The 20,125-nt window shown below is 37.6% G+C and overlaps 2 protein-coding genes across 3 annotated transcripts; both read right to left on the reverse strand.

Moving 5' to 3' along the window:
• Positions 1–974: 974 nt before the first annotated feature.
• On the reverse strand, positions 975–9,932 carry gmppaa (GDP-mannose pyrophosphorylase Aa). Of its 2 annotated transcripts, XM_042002338.1 has the most exons (13): positions 9,785–9,932; positions 9,172–9,269; positions 8,566–8,669; positions 8,182–8,374; positions 8,000–8,059; positions 7,781–7,911; positions 7,613–7,627; positions 4,069–4,203; positions 3,748–3,845; positions 3,621–3,667; positions 3,383–3,475; positions 2,526–2,694; positions 975–1,450 (listed from the first exon to the last, which is right to left on the reverse strand). In XM_042002338.1, the coding sequence occupies exons 1-13, from the start codon at positions 9,822–9,824 to the stop codon at positions 1,350–1,352; spliced, it is 1,284 nt and encodes a 427-aa protein (XP_041858272.1). In that variant the 5' UTR covers positions 9,825–9,932; the 3' UTR covers positions 975–1,349. The 2 variants fall into 2 exon arrangements, with proteins under 2 accessions (XP_041858272.1, XP_041858273.1); XM_042002339.1 differs by lacking the exon at positions 7,613–7,627.
• A 2,224-nt stretch (positions 9,933–12,156) lies between these two features.
• pnkd (PNKD metallo-beta-lactamase domain containing) lies at positions 12,157–19,250 on the reverse strand. Its single transcript, XM_042002553.1, has 9 exons — positions 19,072–19,250; positions 18,513–18,628; positions 18,160–18,272; positions 17,467–17,525; positions 17,106–17,198; positions 16,491–16,654; positions 15,940–16,026; positions 15,617–15,732; positions 12,157–14,577 (listed from the first exon to the last, which is right to left on the reverse strand). Exons 1-9 carry the CDS (start codon positions 19,227–19,229, stop codon positions 14,404–14,406), a joined length of 1,080 nt encoding a protein of 359 aa, XP_041858487.1. The 5' UTR covers positions 19,230–19,250; the 3' UTR covers positions 12,157–14,403.
• Positions 19,251–20,125: the final 875 nt, after the last annotated feature.

The following is a 20,125-nucleotide window of genomic DNA, read 5'->3' on the forward strand; positions in this document are numbered from 1 at the left end:
GCCGTTTATCGGACTACAAAGCAATGTTCTGCTGTCACTTAACCACTTGAAACTTACCAAAGCATTACTTCAGATCACTTTCCACCACTCTGACCTGTCCTGACCTCACTGTTGATTTTATCCAGCATATTTGTGAACTTCCTGCTCCACAGCAAATCTGCTAATGTGAACACTAAATAGTTTCCTTATGAGGCAAATAAAAAAGTCTGGATCAGCTTACCTGGTATTAGAAGACTAATACCTGAATTAGGAGCTACAAGCTGTCCCCGCTGTGATCACTCCTCTGCATGCCTATGTGCCACGTTTTACCGTTATGAGGGTGGGAATCCTATTTGATCTAATGAGTGAGGATCAAATGAAAAGCATTCTTAGCCCCACTAAGAATCCCACCACATAAGACTGCAGACAGATGAGGCAGCCTTTTAAACCAACAAGGCACCTAAATCAATTCTGAAGAACAGTTACATTTAAATAAATCCATGAATAAAAACGTACATTAACATGTTGAGACTTGATTAAAAATTAATTATGCCGCTGTTTCTGTATAGCAAAGTACATCAGACACTTTTGTAGCAATATGCAAAAGTGCTGAAGTGATCATGAGTGCTCAAGGGCTTAATAAGTAAATGTTAATATGCTGTATAAATAAATGGGAACAGCTTCTCCAGTGATTGCGAATCCACAGATTTAAAGCATGCCAGTCTTGGGGTGGGGAGGTGAAAGGGTTCACATTTTAAAGACAACATGTCTTGATTGCAGAGTAAATCTCAGTCCTGCTGATTTATGTTGGTGTTTAATTTTTGAGACCGACAATGAAGCTGCTAAAAGCTTTCAATCAGAGCTCCACAGAAATAATTACGACTTAAAATTAACTGCAGTCGACAGCCAGTGATTTTTATTTTCAATTACTCTTCTCATATTTAAGTAACAAACCAAGATTGTCAAGAATAACCTTGAAAACTAAAAAGGAGCTGTGTATAAACTTTTTTTAATACATATATTATATTCAGCTACACATATTACACTCCCTTATGCAGTAATTTTACAGTTGAGTTAAGTTGATTAAAAAAAAAAAAAAAAAGCCCAATAAAAACCTCTGGCAGGACAGCACGTCTCAAGGTGAATCAACACACATGATTAGCTTCACTGTAATGTTGTTGACACCCATCGTTGCATCAAAGCCCGAGGACAAATATATAAAAAAATCTATTTTTCAAAACAATTTAATGAGGGCTCCATACATCCATTTTTGACATCTTATATACAGTAACTCTGAGGCAGTGCCAGGGGTTGGACAGCAGCATCTTTCAACAGTGACAGTAACGGGACAGAAGCGAGAGGAGGATAAACTAGAGAATGATCTGGTTTTTGAAGCCACGGTTCAGGTCTTTGTGTGGAAGCACAATCGAGTTTAGTATTATCACTTCGGATGGGATGGTCACGTTACAACCTGAGGAAACAAAGCAAAGCAAATAACAGTGCAAAAGACAAAGACATTATGTTGCTGTTCATCCCTCCTTTTCACTTGTGACAGGTGATTGGATTTAATGCATTTCTGCTTGGTTGGAGGGGAGTAAAAACACATGCAGTTAGACTGACTCTGATCATAGGAGTGTATTGCAAAAATTAGAAGAATAAAAAGGTAGCATTCAAGAAAAACAAGAGTAAAAAAAAAGAAGAAATAACAGATACATAAAATAAAAAAAGTTTAAAGAATGCGTTCAACCTACAATGACTAAAAATCTAAAGATGTTTCAGGATTGTAACAGGAGGATAATGGAAAGGAAAGGACAGACTGTGGCAGCCATGTTGGTTTTGTATTCAAAGGCAGGTTAAAATTCAAAGTGTTTCACAGGCTGATTCATATATGCACTAAATTACTCCACTGCATGACCAGCACTGGTTCAGGGAAAAAAAACGTGACTGAAAAACTAAAACATTAGTTTATCATTACTGAGACCAGTGTGTCCGTCTGCTCTTACTTATCCTCATTAACATTTATCTGACCAGAGTTAACCTTGCCTGCTGTACAGCTACAGCTCATGAGTGCAGTGCTGAGATTTTGGAACTTCAGAAGATGAGTTAGTCTCATTCTGGGAGACTTCTCCTGTTTTCTGACTCTGTTATAAGAGCATGAAAAATTCTATTTTATTTCTCACATTAAAATAAAATAAAAAAAAAATCACCTAGAAAAACAAACTATGCACATCAGTTTCTGGCTGAATGCAGAAAAATGGCTGCTTTTCGATTCGCTCATCAACAGTAGGGAGTTCACTTGACTAAAGAAAATGACCTAAAATATTCTTGATGTTTTATTGGATTAAAAAGGGGAAGATTTTGTATTTGCTTTGTAAGCTGTCTTTAGGTAGAAAAGTTTAATTATATGGAGCATTATGTTGAATTTGTCACCCCCACAGAAAATGCCTCATTCCTCACAATGTTAATAATTTAACATGCCAACAGGCGTGTGTGTAATTGTAAACAATGCTAAACAGACATGCCTCTACATATATAAGAAAGCTCACCGAGAATAGTAATGGAAGGTGTGAGTTTTCCATCTCTGAAGAGAGTTTCGCTGTCAATCTTTGCAAATGGATCATTTGGATTTGGGTCACTTGGGGTTCCTTCTACTCTTGCCCACTTTCCAATGGTACTATCCCATCCCACAATACTGTTCAACACACAGCAGTGATCCTTAAAGAGAAACAAAAAAAATCATCTTGTGTTATAAAGTTTGTAAGAATAGAAAAAGAATCACCATCAGATAAGGGAATAGCAACATTTTTTCTCCTCACAACAGCGAGCACATATTTGGAGGTTTAGCTCAACTAAGAAAATGTCCTTGCAGGCATTATGCAATGAAAACCAATAAATCAGTAGCAACATAAATTAATTTTAAAAGGCTCCCAGTCTTCACTGGAGACAAAGGATTTAATTTTGACAGCCTCAAAATTATTTAATATGGCATCTTTGCAAGGGGAAAAGGCAACAGTAAGGATGGTGAGACAGGTGGGTGTAAAGCTACATTTCAGAGATGTGAGTACAGAAGCACTGACAATGTTACTAAGAAAATGTAAAGATGTCAATGAAAGTGAGCAGATTAATTCACCTTGAGCTGAATTAATATGAGGTCACTCCCTGTAGGGATTGCTGTGATGAATCCATGATCAAAGTCTTGCCTTAAACATTCATTTTACTTCACCTGATAGTGTGTTAAACAAGTGTTTGATACCAAAGACACCAAAGTACCAAACATGGACAGGTGATGGAGAAATGCATGTTACAGGACAGTGTAGCGTCAGGCTGAGGTTGATGCTGTTGCAACTGGGATCATTTTCTTCCTGTATTTTGTGCAGGCAACACACAATATAGAAGTGATTACCTGTAGAGTTGCACCATGGAGAATGATGGACTCTCGGACTCTGACACCAGCTCCAATAGTCACACCAGTGCCAATTGAGACGTTGGGTCCCAACTGCCCAGGAAAAAGAAGGCCATACATCAGAGTGATAACTAGACCCTTACTTAGATGTGAGGACAAAAAGTCAAAATATTAACACCACAAGGCTGTGCTGCTTTTATTTATAGTTTTAACACACACCATCTGGAAAAGCTCTTACCATGGCAGTGGGATCAATGTTGGCTGTGGGATGTATGTAGACATTACCTAAACAAGACAAAAGTGGGTGTGAATAGACTCAAAATATGAAAAAAGAAGCACGGCTAAGGTGGGTTAATATATTGTACCACTTATTTTGGGTCCTCCCTCCTTATTTGTGGCCAGTCTTTCAGGATGACTTGTGTGATACTGATTGAGGTACAATCGACTGGCATAGATTGCAGATCTGAAAAACAAAAACAAAAAAAAAAAAAACCCAACAAAGGACGTTCATTTAATTCAAGACGGTAATAGATATCCTGTATAATTTTAAAGCAAGACTTGCATGTTGCATCAGTATTTGTTAGACTAGGAGACAACAGGGATGCAAGTCAAATGTCTTCCTTCTCCTCCTGACATTAGACAGATGAGGTTTTCTGTGATGTAGGATGTAATATTGCTTCACTTACCCTGCAGATTTAATCTGGCTCCAGAAACTGAGGGTTTTATATACATAGAGTTTGCCCTGTCCTGCCAGGGCAGTGAAAATATCCTGCTCCAGCCTGATGGCCTCTGCTCGGTGCCAGCCGTTGGTGGGCTCTTCTCTGTGAGAGAAACATCATGAAATTCAGATCCTGTACAAAAAGTTATGGATTATAGTTAAATGCACCATTCTGCACCTCCACTGACCTTGCATGGGCTTAATTTTCTTAACCATCAACACCTGTAAGTATGCGGACGGTTGCACTGCACCCGCTTTTACAAAAAACTCACAGCCTAAAGGCTGACGCATGATGCAGCAATAACAAAGTCAAATGTGAACCATTCCAATCAAAGCCGGTCGCTGTATGGTCATAAAACCTGACAAGGCCCATTTGGATGCCGCAACTTCATCCTATTTGACCCAGTTAATCATTCTCTGTAACTGCATAATGACCAATTCAATTAAACATTTTGCCCCTTCTACTAATGAAAAGTCACCACACTCTTTTCCAAACAAAGCTTTAGCAGCTTTTAAAAAGAAATGGAGCTGTGTACAAGAAAAAAAAAAAAAAAAAAAAAAAAAAGTGATTTTGTTATTTCTGAGGTCTCTTAGAATAAAAATGTATTTACTGCCCAACGATTCAGCCTCTAAATGAACATGAGGGTTAAAATGCAGATGCTAACTTTGATGGTGTCAGTGCTGGGTTGACACCAAAGCCGATTACTTAGTAGTAATCCAAAACAGAAGTAGAAGAGTCTACATGTTCCATATTAATCAGGGTCTTTGGCATAGTGTATTCTAAGTGCCCAGAGATGAAACAGCATGTTAAATATTGATGAAAAGAATATTTTAAAAGGATCGCACCCATAATCGAAGCTTTACTGAAAAAAGGAGGGGATGTGGTTAGAGGCAAAGCAGTCCCTGAGACACTGAAGTCGAAGCCTGCTTATTTCTATCAAGTATCTCTGACGGGTTCCACAGTTTTGCTGACTCAGCGCCCAGCTTAAATTAAGCGCTATTGATGTTAGCAGGTGAATTATGCATAGCGTGGTTGTCTTTGTGTAACATATTCAAAGTGTTCTTGGTGGGCTAATTGTTAGGTCAGCTCTTCTATACTGAATGTTAAAATACAGAAAAGGGTGTCAGATTATTTTAAAAAGAACATTTTTATTGATTTCTTGGTCCGATTTTAGCTTCTCTGAGGGGTGACTGGCAATCGTTCTATATGCACTTTTTTTTTTTTCCAAAAGAAGAGCACATGTGGAGGGCAGAAAGTAGCAAAGCAAGCACTTTTCATTTGCGACCAGTACAATTTTCACTAGCTACGAACAAACAAAAAGTTTGAGCAACTCTGCTCCAAGTCTCTCCAAAAGGAAAATATTTTTCTAGATACCAGGAATCAGTGAAGATTCTGGCTGTCTTTAACAATAAATGAACAGACTGATATTAAATGCGGGCAAAAAGTCACAAGTTGTAACTCGATAAAGGGCTGTGAATTTTACAGATATATTTACTGTACATTGGCTTTAAAGAAAAGAGTTGGATGAGAAGATCTGTACTCTTTAAATATGAACTGACAGTGAGGAGTAAGCTTGCTTAACTTACAGAGGAATGGAAACAAAACACACACTAGTCATATATAAAACAGTAACACAACCCCCCACCCCTTCCACCACCTCTAAAGTACACTAAATATTATACTGCATCTCAAATTCAAACCGTACAACATGACAAATGGCTGCACGTTGGACTGTTCGGTAACTCTGGTGGTTTACCAAAAGACTCATCAAGTATCTCAATTACATTTTTTTTGCTGTTCAGTGTTTGAACAAATGAGCTCCTTGCGTGTTTAATTTGTAATATCTGGATAAAGTCAAGGTAGTCGTGCTGCCCATTTCCAGTTTTTATGCTAAGCTAAGCAAAGCAAAGCTATTCAACACATGGCTGCCGCATCATATTTACCAAACAGATGAGAGATCTGCTAATCCTGGCTCAGAGACAGAAAGTGAATATGTATCCTGCTCCATAAGTCAAGCTGACAAGTTAGGCAAAAGCTATGACAGGCCAAAAAAAAAAAAAAAAAAGAAAAAAAAAGAAAAAAAAAAACAAAAGAAAGGGGGGGAAAGAAGGTGCATTTGGGAAAATGAGTGCAAAGACAGAATCACACAGAATCCTATGCTATCTTACAGTGTGTGCAGAATTATTAGGCAAATGAGTATTTTGATCACATCATTCAAAATAGTCAACAGGGTCGCAAGAAGCGTGTTGAAAAAACAAGGCGCAAAATAACTGCCCATGAACTGAGGAAAATCAAGTGTGAAGCTGCCAAGAAGCCATTGGCCACCAGTTTTGCCATATTTCAGAGCTGCATCATCACTGGAGTGCCAAGAAGCACAAGGTGTGCAATACTCAGGGACATGGCCAAGGTAAGGAAGGCTGAAAAACGACCACCACTGAACAAGACACACAAGATAAAACATCAAGACTGGGCCAAGAAATATCATAAGACTGATTTTTCTAAGGTTTTATGGACTGATGAAATGAGAGTGAGTCTTGATGGGTCAGATGGATGGGCCCGAGGCTGGATCAGTACAGGGCAGAGAGCTCCACTCCGACTCAGATGCCAGCAAGGTGGAAGTGGGGTACTGGTATGGGCTGGTATCATCAAAGATGAGCTTGTGGGACCTTCTCGGGTTGAGGATGGAGTCAAGCTCAACTCCCAGTCCTACTGCCAGTTTCTGGAAGACACCTTCTTCAAGCAGTGGTACAGGAAGAAGTCAGCATCGTTCAAGAAAAACATGATTTTCATGCAGGACAATGCTCCATCACACGCATCCAAGTACTCCACTGCGTGGCTGGCCAGAAAAGGTCTAAAAGAAGAAAAAATAATGACATGGCCTCCTTGTTCACCTGATCTTAACCCCATAGAGAACCTGTGGTCCCTCATCAAATGTGAGATCTACAGGGAGGGAAAACAGTACACCTCTCTGAACAGGGTCTGGGAGGCTGTGGTTGCTGCTGCACGCAATGTTGATCGTGAACAGATCAAGACACTGACAGAATCTATGGATGACAGACTTTTGAGTGTCCTCGCAAAGAAAGGTGGTTATATTGGTCACTGATTTGTTTTTGTTTTGTTTTTGAATGCCAGAAATGTATATTTGTAAATTTTGAGTTGTTATATTGGTTTCCCTGGTGAAAATAAATAAGTGAAATGGGTATATATTTGGTTTTTGTTAAGTTGCCTAATAATTATGCACAGTAATAGTCACCTGCACACACAGATATCCTCCTAAGATACTAAAACTAAAAAGCCCCACTCCAACTTCCGAAAATATTCAGCTTTGATATTTATGAGTCTTTTGTGTTCATTGCGAACATAGTTGTTGTTCTATAATAAAATTAATCCTCAAAAATACAACTTGCCTAACAATTCTGCACACCCTGTATAACAGATGACATGGCTATAGCTCACACCATACACCAAGTGCTCTATAAACACACCGTGCAGCCTCAATTTACCAACTTACCCATCATATGGATAACTGATGATTGTATGAAGAAACAGACATGGCATGGAGGAGAATGGAAGGAAAAAAGATCAAAAACATAAAAATGAAGAGAACTAAAGAAATGAGAAAATGGTATTGACATGCATTCCCAGGTAGAGAACCCAATGAGAGAGTAAAACAACTTACAGCAACATATCCTGCTGATTTTTCTGAAAGACGGCACCAATGTGCTGAAAGATCTCGGGGTTAAAGAGGTATACTCCACAGTTGATGATGTCACTCACAAACGTGCTTGGCTTTTCCACATAATGCAAGACCTACATAGAGTTTAATTTTAAAACAATGTTTAAGATTCAACATCAATGGGGGACTATTTATAGAAGCAACAAGAAAATTGTTGCATACCTCATTTGTGTCTTCATTTTCCACAATACAGCCATAATTCATGGACTGCTTCCTGTTTGCCTGAGAAGAAAGGAAAGTATGATGCCTTTTGACATCAGAGATCTAACACAATTATTTTAACCATACCAAACAAAACACTGCACATTTCAGAAGTTCTTAGTAAAAGCTGCTGCCAATCTTACCGTTGTCCCCAGGATGACAAAGTTGTTTGGTTCTCCATGTTCTTTCTGGAAGCTGAGCATCTCTGTGAGAGGAAACGCTGAGCAAACATCAGCATTCAGAACAAAGAAAGCCTCTGGACTGCCAGAGACAATCTGATCTCTGAAGTGATAGATGCCCCCTCCAGTACCCAGGGCTGCATACTCCTGCAAGTACCTGCAGTGCAGAGCCAAGACGAACGGCATACCTACAGTCATTCTGCAAAGCTGGTGCACAGCAGCATGAAAAGTACTTCTACATGCACAGCCAGTATTTAACTGTGTCGTACTCTGATAACTCCCACAAATTCTTCAATATTTTCTGCTACAGAAAATACACATTATTGCTAATCATTTGTAGTAATGTACCTGATGGAAATTTTGAACTCCTGCTGCGCATTGAACAGGAATCTGTTCAGTTCTTCATTTGGCTGATAAAAGCCGATGAGCAAAATCTCCTTCATATTTGGTACCTGTAAAGTGTAGTCCATTGTTACACTGCAAAGACCGCTGTCTGCATCAGGCATTGAGATTACCAACCAATCAGCAACTCAGACAACAAACCATTTACATTTTTAACTTTCAAATTCATTTTTAAATACATAATACCAAAAATGTGTTTACAATAAATTAAAAAAAAAGATTTTACTAATAATAAGTTCAAAATAATGAAGATACATCAAATTTTTTTAATTATATTCAGTATACTTGGTGTACAACCTTTTAAACTGTGTACAACGGTTTAAACATATTAAACTGCAGCTCTACAGGACTAAATCTACTACTCTGGAGAGATAAGATGTTGGCTAAATTAATCTGTTTTTCTTATCTAAAATCAAGTTGGAGTATGGTCCAATAGACACCAATTAAATTCTGGATTATCTTAACTGCTTTCTTTTAAAATTGTGTTCTCCAAGTGTCCCGCTTTTGAATGATAGTACCAGCACACAGGACAAATAGACCATTACTGCTCACCTTAATGCATGCTTCAATGTGGTGCTGAAGCATGGGGACACCGGCTACTGGAAACAAGGGTTTGGGCACTTCAAACGACAGCGGCCTGAATCTTGTGCCTGAAAAAACAATGCAGCTGGTCACCCAAAAATGAGATTACAATGTGGATCCCTCCGTTTCAGGGTATGCACCAAAACCCTAGTGTAAGTACATGTGATCTCATGTCTTATTCTACATTATGTAGAATGTCTGTCTGAAAGAAAGAAATATGAAAATAAAATACTGAAAATAAGAAGTCAACAAGTAATCTTAAAGTAGGTCTACCTTTTTAAATAGGAATGTGACGTTTACTAGTTCAGGAGAAAATATAATATCAAGACAAGTTGCAAGGTCCTGTCAAACTGTTTACTGAATAAGCAGTGTTGTTATTGAGATTTCTTTCTGTCAGTGTTGTGGTCCTAAAGTTGTATATTTATGTTTATTTTCTTTGTGAGGTATCCTCACTTCATCGTTGTGCCACGTCAGTGATATAAACAAGATCAGCCAGTTTGTTAGCATTAGCAGCTTAGCTTCGAAATAACAACATGCACATGGCTAATTATGAAAACAGACCGAACATGACGTTCATTCTCACCTTTTTGGGGCCCCCCAATTAAAATGACTGCCTTCAACATATTTTCTGAGGAATTGTTTTGTAACAGGAGAAGCGCCTGGCAGACACCTGCAGCAGCTGAGTGTGTTTAAAGCATCCACTTCCTACTTGTGACGTTGACGAGATTATCGTAAAACCACGGAGCAGAGTAACGTGGAGTGGAGGAGCGGAGTGGAGCAGCTCTGACATTTTAACAGCTTCAATACCTTTTATGAGGTGCTTGTAACTTTAGCACAGCTGCAGACGTGAAACCTTAATGAAATGATGAAATACACCATGGATGAAAACTAAATTTATGTCATAAGCATAAATTGAACCATGTTGAACCAAGAAGCATAACAAACTATCTATGCTCTTATCTATACATGGCCATTTTTGGACTAAGGGTGTCCTTTCTTCAAGTTTAAAAGTTAAAACTCTAAGGAAGATCATAAACAAATCTGCAGAATTTAGCAGTGAATGTGTGTAAGATCTGCTAATTTGAATGTTGTGTGAACATCTCATATTGCTTTGATCAAAGCACCTATTAAATATGTTTGTTTTTTTTTCTTTGTCTTTTAATTAGCATACCTGTCATTTTGCTATGTCCAATACAAATAGAGTGGCACTTGATCTGAGAAAAAAGTCTTAGTATGTATGTATAAAAACATTATTCTGAGGGTCAAATATGGCAATAAGATCCTTACAATGTGGTGAAAAACAAACCCAAAACGTGATGTTTATTTCTCATTCTTTATAGTTATTGGTTGGTATTATTTAATGAAATGAAAAAAGAGGAATCTGCATCATATTACACATTTGCCAGTAAACTGTTACTGTTATATGTTACACTGGTCCTTTCTGGCTTTAAATGTGAAGAATTTTATGGGGGTTAAATGATCATGGATAGATCAGATGCACGACAAACACAAACAAGCCCACACAACCAACTTGTTATGATATTATGTGTAAAGCTGGTTAATCTCACCCATTTTTTTGCAACTAAAGTGCAAATGCACATACAATTAACTTCATGTAAATTCTACTAAACCCGGAAATATAAATGAACTACATCAGTTTTAGGCATGCTTCTGACTGTATAATATGAACTACAAACCTCTCTAAGGTTTTACAATACTGATAGGAAAAAGTAACATGCAATATTATCTTTTTTTTTCTTTTAATATGTTAAAAATCTCTAATTCTACCTCAGTTTCACATTGATTAGTGGTTATGATCAAATCAAATTAACTTCTATTTATAAAGCACTTTTCATACATCAGTAGCAGAAAATGTTTTACATAATAAAATGCAGATAAAACAATGTGTTTGCAATCTGAAAATAATTTAAAATTACAATTAAAACACACACCTGCTCTTTTTGCCTCTCTCTCTCTCTCTCTCACACACACACACACACACACATCCAAACCCAGGTATATGTAATCTGGCTTGACTGTGGGGAAACGATATTTTGATCCCACAGCTTGATGTAATATTTCATCACTGTGCTTTTTTTCAACTGAAAACTCTTTCAGGATGAAATGAAGGTTTTTTTTTTCCTTTTACCAACTATCCTTTGCATCTGCATAAAGTAGGTTATGTTGTTATTTGAGCTGATAAAAGTTACGGCAGAGAGAAAAAAAACTCAGCTGTCAGTTTCAAACTTCTTATAAAGACAACATATAACACACACACAGCCCTGCTATCATTTTTCCTCATTAAAACATAACCTGAAGTAAAACCGTCTCCTGTGCGGTAATATTCATAACTCAAACATTATGCAAATAAGGTGCATCAAACAAACAGAATAACATTTTAGTCAACAATCAGCAGGGGAGAAGGTGTTCTGTAACAGACGCCTGTGCAGGAGCGATGGAGGACTTGCCTTCAAACCTCTGGCAAAGTTCAAGGATTTATTTCTTCTTCATCCTGGTCCTTCATCACCTAAGCAGAGGAAGTCTTCTTTTATAACATGTTTGAAGCACTATATGTTTGTCTCTGGTGTTTTGTTACAGATGGGGTTATGGTTCAGAAACATTTAACCAAATATAGTATTAAGTATGGTAAATAAATAAGCAGATAAATAAAATAAAATAAAATAAAAACCTGTAGTTTCTGATGGTTTTTCTTACCATCTCTGAGTCAAACAGCTTTTTGAGCAGGTAAAAGGTCTGAAGCTGTGAATCAGGGTTTGTTCTTAACCATTCAGGTAAATCCTCATAAATTCTTTTCTTTACAGTTCCTCATTGCTAACAGATCGGTTGAATAGCCAATGCAGACAGGGCATTTAAATTTGATAATCTCCAAAGAGATAGTAGCTAAAACAAGCGATAAAGGCAGAAGGTGGCAGAAAGAGACTCACAGGAAAAAAATTCAACTTAATATATTTTACTTTATATTTTACATTTTCAACAGGAAACAGATCTAGATGACAGGCATTAGTGGAATCTCCACAAAAATGTACAGTATCACATGCCATAAGCAATGATGCGTCCCATACTGCGTTGCTTTCACCATATCAGCCTCTATGATGAATGCCATCGTTGGCACAGAGCCAGACATTTTTTTCTTTTAATAGCAGCTAAAATGTGGAGTCATCTAACTCCAGAGCTCTTTCTGTTCTCAGAGGTTTATGTCCAGAAATGTCAGTGGTGTGGCGCTCTGCTCAGAGTTGACACATGGCTTCTTCTACTGTGTAACTTACAAGTCACATTTCTGTAATGTGATGTGTTTTGGAAGTTACTCCTAAGCCCATGTGGTGATACTGATCACTGTGACGTGACACTTGGTCATGCAGTGACACCTAAGGGTTTAAAGCTCATGCACATCCAGAAGTGGTTTCTAGCTTTGGCCTTTACAAAGAGATTTTTCTTGAATCTCTTCACAATCTTATGCTCTGTTCATTTTGAAAGATATAAGTTCTGTTGTTGCACATAAGAGAAGGTTTTTAATCGGCCAATGATTCCCTGAGATCCGGAAATTGGGTTGGTGAGCCACATTTCTTGCTTGTAAAAACTAAACCTTTGATTGATGTTCCTTTTATAATAAACTCTGACACCTTCACATGTAAAAATATCAAAAAGAAAAATAAAACCAAACAAAAAGAGATGAAAAAGTCAGGAAATACTGGCTCATTTTAAAAAACATTCCTATGTTAATGGACTGTTCTGTCATGTCATTTAAACTGGGCTGTGTGATGATCAGAAACCGGATTATGTTACTAGCAGCATGTTTCCCACATAAAAATAAAGTCTAAATAAAGTTTAAAAGAGAAATTAGCTAAAATTGATCAATTTTATAAATCAGGGAACTGTTGCAACCACGTGGCTCATCCAGAACTCAACAGTCACGTTAATTCTTGTCACAGCAGAGTAAATTCTTTAATATTTTCAAAACTATGTTCGATTTTGTCTCCCAAAGTTTTTATATTGACCATAAAAAATGGCTTAAAATAAAATCAGTTCCAGTCAGTGTTGTACAGTGCACTCACAAATTTGAAAGAAAAACTTTCATTACACTCACATTTTTTTTAACTTCAACCTGCTGCATAATTACAAATAGTTTGATTAAACTTCACTTCTTCATTATAAATGCAGTCAGAATTCGGCATACAAACCATCCCTTAATGAAACAATTCAGTCACGTTTCACACATTACTGCACATCAGCAGTCATCTTCACATGTTTTGCAGTTCACATTCATGACGTGAAAACATCAAAACAAAATATTTGAAGTATTTAAGCATCAAAAGATGTGTTTAAGCTGACAGGCACAGCAGAGCTCTTCACAAGATGCCAAATGCTCCAACTTTGGCCCATTTGTTAGTTTTCTCCTGTAAACTAATTCAAATATTAGGAAAAATGGCTTCAGTACCAATTTATAGATTCAGCATTTCAAAACATTCTCATAAAACCTCATTTTTCTATTGTAAATCTGTGAAAAGCTAACAAAAAGTACCAGAGAAATGTTTGCAATGTGTTCAAATTACTGATAAAACTGCTGAAAATAACATGAGAATATCAAGTCTTTGCTTCAGAGATGTTAAGTACTCGTCAGCAGTACCGAAAACGAGCAAGTAGACCAGAAAAAAAAAGGCCTGCAAACCAAAGATTGCCAAGAAAGGCTTTTGAAGACAATCATGGTTTATTATTTATCCTAAAACTCCATTCTGTGGAGCAAACTATTCAGTACCGGGCAGACTAGTGCACTGACCTGTTTCTCCTGGGTTTCACAAACCAGATCAACTCTTGATTGTACCTATTTATAAAATAACCAAAATTACTACACGTCTAAATCTACAGTACATACTACTTGTATGTTACTATGACATAAAGGTACACTGCTCCACAAACAACATTACAAAATACCACAGCACCTGAAAAGATAACAGGACTGTTAGCAATAGTAAGGTTAAAATAACAAAAGAGGGACTATATCTTCCAAGTGGTCACAGATTCAGGTTGATAGAGTTAAAAAAAAAATGTCTTAATGCCCCTTTAAATTTACCACACAGCTCAGCTTTTTCCCAGCACCACAGCAGTCAGCTGATGATCACGACTGACTCCCCACCGATGTCCAGTGCAAATGAGCCTCCTCCCTTAGCACAACTCTCTGTGCTACTATCTCCTGTTGTAGAAGTCTTTGCGTTTCCGTAGCTCCTCCAGCACTCGCGCTCTGAACTGGGTCCAGTCCTCATCCTGGAGCTGCTGGACCCCCAGGGCCACATGGAGCTCCGCAGAGTGGCTACGCAGGAAAGGGTTGTACTGCTTCTCTTCACCAAGAGTGGAGGGACACTGAAAATGAAGCCAAATAAAGTAAAAAAAAAAAAAAAAAAAAAAAAAAAAAAAGAAAAAAGTCTTGTTTATAAGTCATGTTCTCAGACCCTAAAAATACTACAAAGATTTATTATATATATATATATATACACACATAGTTAAATTCATATTGTTTTTGCCAGGATGGCCAGTCTTTGCACAGCAGGCACTTGTCAAACAGAACAAGCTGGGCATAAATACAAATTATGAAAAGAATCCCATTGAGCCGCTTCAGTTTCGATGTCCTGGCACTGTCTGCGTTGGCTTACCATCACACTGACACAGCTTACTGGGACACTTGAGTACAATGAAGCTATTGTTAATCTTATTAGTAACACCTGTGGTTTCCCTGCTATGACAAGCCAAAATGTTTGCCTGCAGTGAGATCAGCTTTCCTTTCCAACAACATTCGCAGAACATAAGCCAGTAACATTTGGAAAGAAAGATCTTCTTTTAAAGCTTTCCTGTTTGGGGGATTAAGCACTGAGCACGGTATTATTACAAAAAGAAAACGTCTCTGACACCAGAAACCAGCTTCAAGAGTAGAGATATATTTTTGCAAACTATGGTTCATTAGATCAAGTAGAACCAGCAGGCGCATCAGCTTTAAACCCTTTTTCACCCAATTTACCTTGTTACCCTGTTTGTATTCACAGCTTTTCATTTAATGAAATCATGCGCAGTGCAGAGAAAACAAGACAGTCATACATTTAATAAGTTTGGGGAACAGAAGTTGACAAAATTCAGGGAGGCACAAACTTGCCTCTAGAGCCATGCTGTATTGATAACAGATAAAAAGCAATCTAAATTCTGGATAAGCCCTTCAGTGAGCTGAGACCCTTGGCTCTGCTGCAGACTGTATCACAGGAGGAAGTGAGAGGAAGTGTGCATGCAGGGCTCTGACAGCACGTACACTGTATTCAGGTGATAAGCCCATCTTCCCAAGTGCAGGACAACACGTATCCTTTCTGGAACAGCGTGCTCGAGAGGCATAACAATGGCGATATATCATTCTTACCGTACAAAGCTTCTGGCCCCGGCGCTGCAGAACCCACTGATATTTGTTTTCCCTGGCAGCGTTACGTGGCTCAACCTCAGCAGCAAAGAGCAAGTTGTCCTCTGCATACTCATGACCTGTGGGACAGTCAAAGGACGCAAACAGAAATTAAATAAAACCCACACATATTACTAAAGTAAGAATCTTGTACTCAGCATGGGTCCCTATGCATTCTTAGATTTTGGACTGTAGAGAGGTGTGTTACAGTCTTAAAGGAAAAAACACACAAAAAAAACAATATTATTTTTATGCTCTCCTCTCTGATTGTGAAAAGATTTTCCTACCAGGCCATAATAGAGTGTCATCACTTAAGGAGCCAACTGTGTCCAGAGATGACAGCATTGTTGTGGCACTGCCCTCAAACATCCTCCCTGAAAACAATAAGAACAAAACTGCAAATGATTCAAACTGTAAAGCAGGTTATCTACGAGTTTAAGAAGAGCTTATCAAGACTTCTGTTAACCCCTTTGCAAACTAAGAAAAAACTCAGAGATTATAAAATAAATGTAGAAAAATTGTGAAATCAAGTCCTTCCTTGTAACAGACAAATACAGTGGAGAAAATAGTTATTTAAGAGGCTTTTTTTTGCACTTTTACAGTCCTGACATTGACTTTCAGCATTTTTTGAAAGCATATCTTATCACCTGACATTAGCTGACAGTCTAAGAATGATCTCTTTATTATTTCTTTTCCTTCAAGGACATGAACTATATGTAAAATACTTCCACATCAAACCAACCAAGTTAGTCAGTATTTTCTGCAACTTTTGTACAAGAGCTATTCAAACACAAACAAAGTAAAATAGTGTTATTTAGAAGTTTACTGCAAAACTCACCACACCCAGAGAGGAACACCAGGTCACCAGAGAAGAGGCTGGAAGGAGCACCAACCGCTTGGCCATCCAGGAAGTAGATCATGTGCCCGACTGTGTGTCCAGGAGTGAAAAGGGCCTTAAAGTGCATTCGACCAACTATTACTGAGTCCTTGTGTGAGAGGGGGCTGGAAAGGAAGAAAAAAAACACACCAAATTAATTTTAGTACAGTATCATGTTTTGCTGTATATTGTGAAGTTTACAGAAAAAATAAAAACTGCCCGTTTGTAAGACAGTTACTGAGAAAAAGAGAGATTAAAGTTATAAGGCCAAAAAAGGAGTTGCAAAATAAAAATAGATAAACTCTTAATTCTAAACCTAAAAAGTTTTCTGTTAACCAATCAACACTATTAAAATAAACCGCTTCAGTAAGGCCTCTTGCTACCATGAGATTACCCCTCCTCCTCAGTCTGCGCTCACAAGCCCCCAAGACAAAACAGAAAAAAAATGCATCATATTGTGGTAATTTGCTGTGAAGTCAGCTGCTATATTTGCTGACAGAGAACAAGACAGGACTCAGTACAGTGAGAGGAAAACTGTGAAGAGCTGTGTGCTGCTTTGTGCCGGCTGGGACCTACTGTGTGAGACCAGGAATGTTATCAGCTGCGTTTCCATACACTCGACATGAGCTGTGGAGCCTTTTCAGCCCTTTGTTTCCCCCACTGTGGTCCCTGCACGGGGAACAAAACACAGTGGGTAATGATCTGGATAATATCCTACATTTCTACAAACACTTTTGAAATAAATAAAAAGTCTGAACATTTACACTTTTAAAATATGAGAAGAGAATGTTATCTGTAGTACAAAAAAAGAAAAAACATTCTTACTTACATGAACATGACCACATAAATAAGTAATAATTCCATCACAAAGTATGTCTGTTGACATAAAATTGTAAACATAAACCACACAGATGTATCTGTAATCTATAAAACTCACCAGTGCTTGTGTGTGCACAAGATAGCTTCTAATATCACTCCCTCTTCTTCAAGGACTGACTGAAAAGTTGCAATAAGAGCTGTTAAAAAAAATCATCACTGGCCATAGAAAACCAACACCTCAGCAGTACTGTAGGTAAAAGTACACCGTACTGCAAAACTAGTTGGACTGTAGAGACAGTGTTGCATTAATCATAAACTAGCTCATGCTCAGTGCAGGTGCAGATATAGACCCCGCAAGTTGTGGATGCACTGGCTAGCTGACTAATTTCTCGGCACTGATGACCATTTCACAGTAGATATCAGCAATATGTCTGTTTGAAGGTAGCTGCAGTATCAAAGAAGAGCAGAAAACAATACAGAGACCAGCAGCAACAAATAAGAACTAATATAATTACCCAACTCTTGTTTGCTGTGAACACTCGCCACTGTTTTTTTCATACAAAAGCTCATTTGGACTTTATACAGACTTTTATACCAAGTAACTGGCAGGATAAAATAGCACACAATGACAAATTAACATCATACAAACATCCTCACATAACAGTGTCACAAGATAATGTCAAGAACATTTCAAGGGTTCCAGTACATGAGTGAAAATGACTTAAGTGCCTTAAGTCAAAGACTCCTGGACTCATCAAAAGACTAGCATGTGATATATGCAGATCTTAACAAAACTGACAAAGACACTCACCTGAACTGTCTGAGGGTCTGCAGGGTCTACAACAACTGCAACACTGGACGCTGTGTCAATTATAAGGTAGCTGTAGTTGTCAGACAACACGGAGATGGGAATTATCTTAATACCTGTAAGCATAATAAAATAGCCATATCAGTACAATATTAATATTTGTCATTTAGAAAGGCAGACATAATATTAAAACCAGAGCAGTATGTATGCAGCATGTTTTGACGCGATAGCTATGCATTATTGGTAGTGGTAAATATTTGTTGTAGTAAATATTGGTAGTATACCAAGTTTTTACACACACACACCTGGTGCAAATACCTTGTGAAAACTAAAATTCATACTGAAATGTTGCATACCACTGAACTCCATAGGATAAGATGTTGAATGTCCAGCAGGGTAGTGCTCCCTGGCTTTTCTCATTTGCCTCTTGTAGTACATGTAGCCAAGTCTTGTCCTAGTATAAAGTGTGTAGCTGAAAGAAAAAAACATACAAAGAAAAAAACAAGGGGGCTGGAATTATTGTGCTTTTCCAGCTTAAACTACGGTTAAATAAAACATGTTGGCTTAAAAGGGGACTCTGTAATCCGCCAAAACAAGTTATTAAAACACGAATTTTCTACGGGTTATGTTTTTCTCAACACAACGTTTGGGATAAATCGGTTGACATGTAAATATCAACGTCTCCTAAATTAAAACTGTAGTCTTTAGCGTATATGCCGAATAAAATAATGACTACTGTTGGTTTAGGAAAGGACCAAAATCTCTGCAATGATGTATTTTCTCATTTTAAATCATATCTAAACTCAACTGGGGAAAGACCTCCTGTTGAAAAACATGCTATATGTGGCTAAGCTGCTAGTGTTTTGCTTTGAAACATAAATATTTTGTTATTGTGTGAGGTGACATTGTACTCACGCGATTCGGAACAACGGCTTCTCCGTGCGGGCCATTATCTTGCTAACGAATTTCCTCCAAATGACTTTTGCGGTTCGCCTGTAACGCACACACAAACATAAGAAACAGAAGAGGGATGCAGCGGCCACCAGTGTTACCATCCAGTCGGGAAGCGCCATAGCCTCTGAGCAAAACGTGATGACGTAGTTGACATTATAAATCCCGGAAGCGAGGCGACTAAGGTTAGATTGGATCGGAGAATGACGAAGGGGATATGTGTTGGAATATATTTTAGATTGGATCAGCCAAACGAACAAGACCGCGTTGTTTTACGTGCATTACCGTTGCATTCAACAGCTACTCGGACATACGAAGATCCACTGTCTGACTTAGAAAAACGGACAAAGAAAAAAAGCAATGGACTACCTTATCTATAAATTGATTAGAAAAAGAAAAAATAACTGCTCTTAAAGTCAGGAAAGCAGTATTTCTTTACCACAGAAGAGCTTGACACCTCTTTTTTCACTAAATCACATAAAACTAGAGCACGCATTTATTTGGTAATTTTATTTATTTAATAAAAACTTTTTAAAACTTGGTCTTATTAGTTTATCTATATTCCCAGCAAATCAATCAATCAATCAATATATCAATCAATCAATCAATCAATCAATATATCAATCAATCAATCAATCAATCAATCAATCAATCAATCTATCTATCTATCTATCTATCTATCTATCTATCTATCTATCTATCTATCTATCTATCTATCTATCTATCTATCTATCTATCTATCTATCTATCACCTCTGACAGTTTCACCTTTCAAGTGAAAAATCTTTTTTAAAAAGAAATGGTTGATATATATATATAAAATACAGAGTTGGTAGTGGTTAATTCTTCATCTACTTTTAATAGAATTATATTCACTCATTAGATTGTATGTGTTTTTTAGATTTTATCTTCTTCTTTTTAAATTATATTTACATTATATTGAAAAGGAGTGTGACCGAGCAGTCTGAAAGCTAGCTGAGAAACAGCAGTTTGAGTTTCACTGAACGTATCCAGTTACA

The sequence above is a fragment of the Melanotaenia boesemani genome, chromosome 12, assembly GCF_017639745.1.
Source record: "Melanotaenia boesemani isolate fMelBoe1 chromosome 12, fMelBoe1.pri, whole genome shotgun sequence".
Classification (NCBI taxonomy): domain Eukaryota; kingdom Metazoa; phylum Chordata; class Actinopteri; order Atheriniformes; family Melanotaeniidae; genus Melanotaenia; species Melanotaenia boesemani.

What these genes read in the sequence shown, in the direction of transcription:
- gmppaa (XM_042002338.1), bottom strand. Translation starts at nt 9,824, where the DNA reads ATGTTGAAGGCAGTCATTTTAATTGGGGGGCCCCAAAAAG. An exon ending in GAGTTCAAAATTTCCATCAG is followed by an intron (nt 8,375 to 8,565) that starts GTACATTACTAC and finishes TCTGCACTGCAG; the next exon opens with GTACTTGCAGGAGTATGCAG. An exon ending in ACATTGATCCCACTGCCATG is followed by an intron (nt 3,476 to 3,620) that starts GTAAGAGCTTTT and finishes TTTCCTGGGCAG; the next exon opens with TTGGGACCCAACGTCTCAAT.
- pnkd (XM_042002553.1), bottom strand. Translation starts at nt 19,229, where the DNA reads ATGGCGCTTCCCGACTGGATGGTAACACTGGTGGCCGCTGCATCCCTC. An exon ending in TTATCCTATGGAGTTCAGTG is followed by an intron (nt 18,273 to 18,512) that starts GTATGCAACATT and finishes TTATGCTTACAG; the next exon opens with GTATTAAGATAATTCCCATC. An exon ending in GGGGCCAGAAGCTTTGTACG is followed by an intron (nt 14,578 to 15,616) that starts GTAAGAATGATA and finishes CTTCATTTTCAG; the next exon opens with TGTCCCTCCACTCTTGGTGA.